At 59.1% G+C, this 3,458-nt stretch overlaps 1 protein-coding gene across 1 annotated transcript in view; it reads right to left on the minus strand.

Annotated features, from left to right (window-relative positions):
• LOC104525534 (transmembrane serine protease 13) overlaps positions 1-2,095 on the minus strand; it is a gene marked incomplete at both ends in the record, with an annotated part of 3,146 nt that extends 1,051 nt beyond the window's left edge. The window contains 9 exon segments of the mRNA XM_029085134.1: positions 59-231; positions 326-398; positions 469-576; positions 792-835; positions 924-1,016; positions 1,266-1,395; positions 1,480-1,602; positions 1,715-1,816; positions 1,924-2,095. Of these exon segments, the coding sequence (XP_028940967.1) occupies positions 59-231; positions 326-398; positions 469-576; positions 792-835; positions 924-1,016; positions 1,266-1,395; positions 1,480-1,602; positions 1,715-1,816; positions 1,924-2,095 (1,018 nt within the window).
• Positions 2,096-3,458: the final 1,363 nt, after the last annotated feature.

The raw sequence follows: 3,458 nt of genomic DNA on the forward strand, positions 1-3,458 counted from the left end.
TGATGGGGCCTGAGCTGCCTCTTGCTCCTGCCCAAGGAGGCAAGCTGAGAAGCCTCACCTGAGAGCGTCAGTGGCCTGGAGAGCTTCATGAGAGCGATGTCGTAGTCATCGTGATCATCACTGTAGTTGGAGTTGATGATGACCTGGGAGACGGGGATGCCCTCTGCACGCTGCTTCAGGTCTGAGACCCCGCCGTACACCTTCCAGTCATCGAGGATCTTCATGCTGTTCCTGGGGAGGGAGAGGCAGGGCACGGGGACAGGCTGAGTGCCTGTGCCAGGGCTGCAGTCAGTGTCCCCGGGCTGGAGAGCAGTGCTTCACTCACATGAAGAAGCAGTGGGCTGCGGTGAGGACCCACTGGGGGCTGATGAGGGACCCTCCACATACGTGTCCCGTGCCTGTTTTTCTGGGATCCTGGATGCTGACGAGCCAGGGCCAGGCCCCTGGCTGGGCATTTGAGCCACCCACGATGCGCGACGTGGATCGGCCCGTACTGCACGCTGACTTGCCAGGGCCATTTGCTCACTGAGGTTTCCTTTCCTCCAATGATCCGGCCAGAAATCCTCTGCCCACAGGCTGGAAGGGAGAGAAGGGCTGAGAGAGGAGGCGAGCGCAGAGGGGGATGAACACAACATCCCCACCACCCGACAGCACCAGCAGCGCAGAAATTTTGCTGGAAAATGCCCTATTTGCCCATCCTGGTGCAGAGAAAGGAGGGAAGCACTCCCAAGCCTGTGTCTGGCCTCGCCCACCCGTGGCCAGGAGCCCAGCCAGCCAGCCAGCCCCCTTACTTGTGCATCGGAGGGAGACGTACTTTCCCGTGAGACACTGTGAGCTGCAGGAGAGAAGGGGGAGATGCAGCCTCAGCCCCAGCCCCGTGGCACCAGGACAGGGGCAGGACCTGGAGGTGACACTGCCAGTACCTGTTGAGGCTCTGCTGGATGGTCTCTCGCTCGTCGGTCACGGTGAGGCTCTTGCCAGAGACGTGCAGGGGAATGTATTCAGTCTGCGACGCACTGGGAGGGGAGAGAGGGGGTGAGGGTCTGTCCTGGCTGGGCACTGAGCAGGTCCCTGCCTTCTCAAAGAGGCTCTGCACACTAAACTGGGGGTGATGGACTGAAACAGCCAGGACATACAGCAGAAAAGCACAGTGCTGGGGGAAAGAGCCAAGGGTGCAGCCAGCAAGGGCAGGTCAGCCAGAGTAACACCCAGGGGCTGGCAGGGCCCCAGCGCTCAGGCAGGATAACCCATCCCCAGGGAATTACTTCTGGAATCCCAGCTGCCGGCAGGTCTTTCTGGAGAAGGAGTCATCCCAGGCGCTGCTGCACACCGGCAGCCACTGGCTCTCAGCGCTGGAGTAGATGTGGAGAAGGGACTCGTCGGACGTGAAGCGCACTGCGGGGATGGAGCAGGGGGTCAGTGGTACCCAGGGTCCGGGGGGTTCCCTCGCTCCCACCACCCCCAGCTCCCGGTCCTCACCGCAGCCCAGCTCGTCACTCCTCTGGGAGCAGTCGACGATGCCGTCGCAGCGCACAGCGCTCTCCTTGCAGCTCTCAGCAGGCTCCTTGTACACGATGCCGGTCTGCGACCGCCAGAACATAACTGGAAGCAAGCACACACCATGGTGATGCCAGGGCTGGTGCCACTTCCCAGAGAAGGTCTCTGCTGACCCCCAGCCTCTCTGAGGTCTCCCCTGAGCCAAGACCCCACTCACACAGCAGGATGAGGGCGATGAGCAGCACGATGAGAACGGAGATGCAGAAGATGAGCGCAAGCCGTCGCTGGCTCATGCAAGGAGCTCTGAACATGGAGGATCCTGGCAGCAGGGCAGAGACAGGGTCAGGAGGAGCCCTGCCTCCCTCCATCCCTTGCCACCCTAGGTGGGACTGGGGCCAGAGACCACCCTCGGCACCATCCTCTTACGTGGGCTCTCACAGGTCGTGCAGGGAGCCGGGGCTGGGCTGGACTCCGGGCTGTAGGGCTTGAAGCTAACGCCGAGGACGCTTTCCCGAGGCTGCGGAGGTCGGGCACCGAAGATGCTGCTGCCTGTGGAGGCATGGAGGCTGGGTGGGACACTGCTGGGCGATGCCGTGGTCTGCAAGCAGAGGAGACCATTGCTGGCAATGACAGTTGCCCACGGGATTGAAGGCAAAGGCGATGCAGAGCCGAGCTCCCGGGCTGCTGGTACCTATTGCTCCACAGCACCATGAACTGCACGGCAAGTTACTGCTGTGGTGCCTGCTTCTCTACCGTAACCCCCAAACCATACCCCACCAGGGGCAGCTGAAAACCTCTTTGTCACAGAGCTTTTCCCCTTTGGGTGCCTGCTGGCCAAATTTCCCAAACTGATTGCTTTGATCAGTGCAATCAGCTGGGATTAGGTATCGGGTCAGTCACGCTGTGGCCCAGTTCCACAGGGCTAGTGCCCCAATTTATGCATCTATCCTTAATTAGCCATTTGAAAAATACAGTGCAATTTCCAGCTGTTATTTAGTAATACTTAATAATCAGTGTTTTCCAAGCCCTGAAACGTCCTGCACCTTGGAATGCTGTTCTGCAGTTGTGTCACTCCTGATCCATGAATTTGCAAAAGAATATGTATTTATTTCCTTTCCTTAAGATATACTCTTGCAAGTGCTTCATCAGCTTCAATCAGCTATAGAAGCAAGAGCCTCTCATTTTCCTTCAGAGAGGACCCACGTACAAAGCCCACAGTGAATGCTGCTTCCTCTGCCACTGTAATTTCATTTGTAAAGTCTCAGCTACACCTTTGACGATGGTTTGCAGAGGCTGCGAGGGCATCGATGGCCGGACACGGCAGTGACAGCCTGGCTGGGGCTCTGTCCTCAGCCAGTGCTCATCACACTGCCTCGCTCCTCCCAGCGTGTTCGCACCGGGCTGTTCAGGGGAAGCCCACCAAGCTGTCACCAGCCAACTCTGGACTGTGGCTGTCCCTGCAGACAGCATCCCTGCAGAAGGGGCACCCCAGGGAGAAGTGGAGCCACCATCCCTTGGCAGCAGAGCACGGGCAGCTCGGGCACCACTTGCCAGCCAGGATGTGGGCTCCAACACACCCCTCGGGAAGCCTGTCTCTGATTTTTGGCCCTGCAGCTGCCAGAGATCACATTTCCCCATAAGCAGAAAGCATCCTTTCCTGCACAGCTCTGGGATGGGCAGAGAGGATGGGGACCTCGGGCAGAGCAGGAACAGCAGCAGCTCTTGCAAGTTGTGCCCTTCCCACTGGATTGTCTCTAGCCTCGTCTTTCCTGCCGGGAATCAGGAGCCCTAATGAGGATGTCGGGAGCCTGCTCAGGCTCATGCTTTGTAAATTCGGCTGTACCCTTCCTTGCAATGCGGTGGTGTAACTTCCTGGGCATTATCCCGTGAGTCACGCACCATGGCGTGGCCACGCGCGCTCCCCGCACAGCTGAACATGGCAGGGGCCCACACTACCTCTG

Source organism: Antrostomus carolinensis, unplaced genomic scaffold (genome assembly GCF_000700745.2).
Source record: "Antrostomus carolinensis isolate BGI_N321 unplaced genomic scaffold, ASM70074v2 scaffold42215, whole genome shotgun sequence".
Lineage (NCBI taxonomy): Eukaryota > Metazoa > Chordata > Aves > Caprimulgiformes > Caprimulgidae > Antrostomus > Antrostomus carolinensis.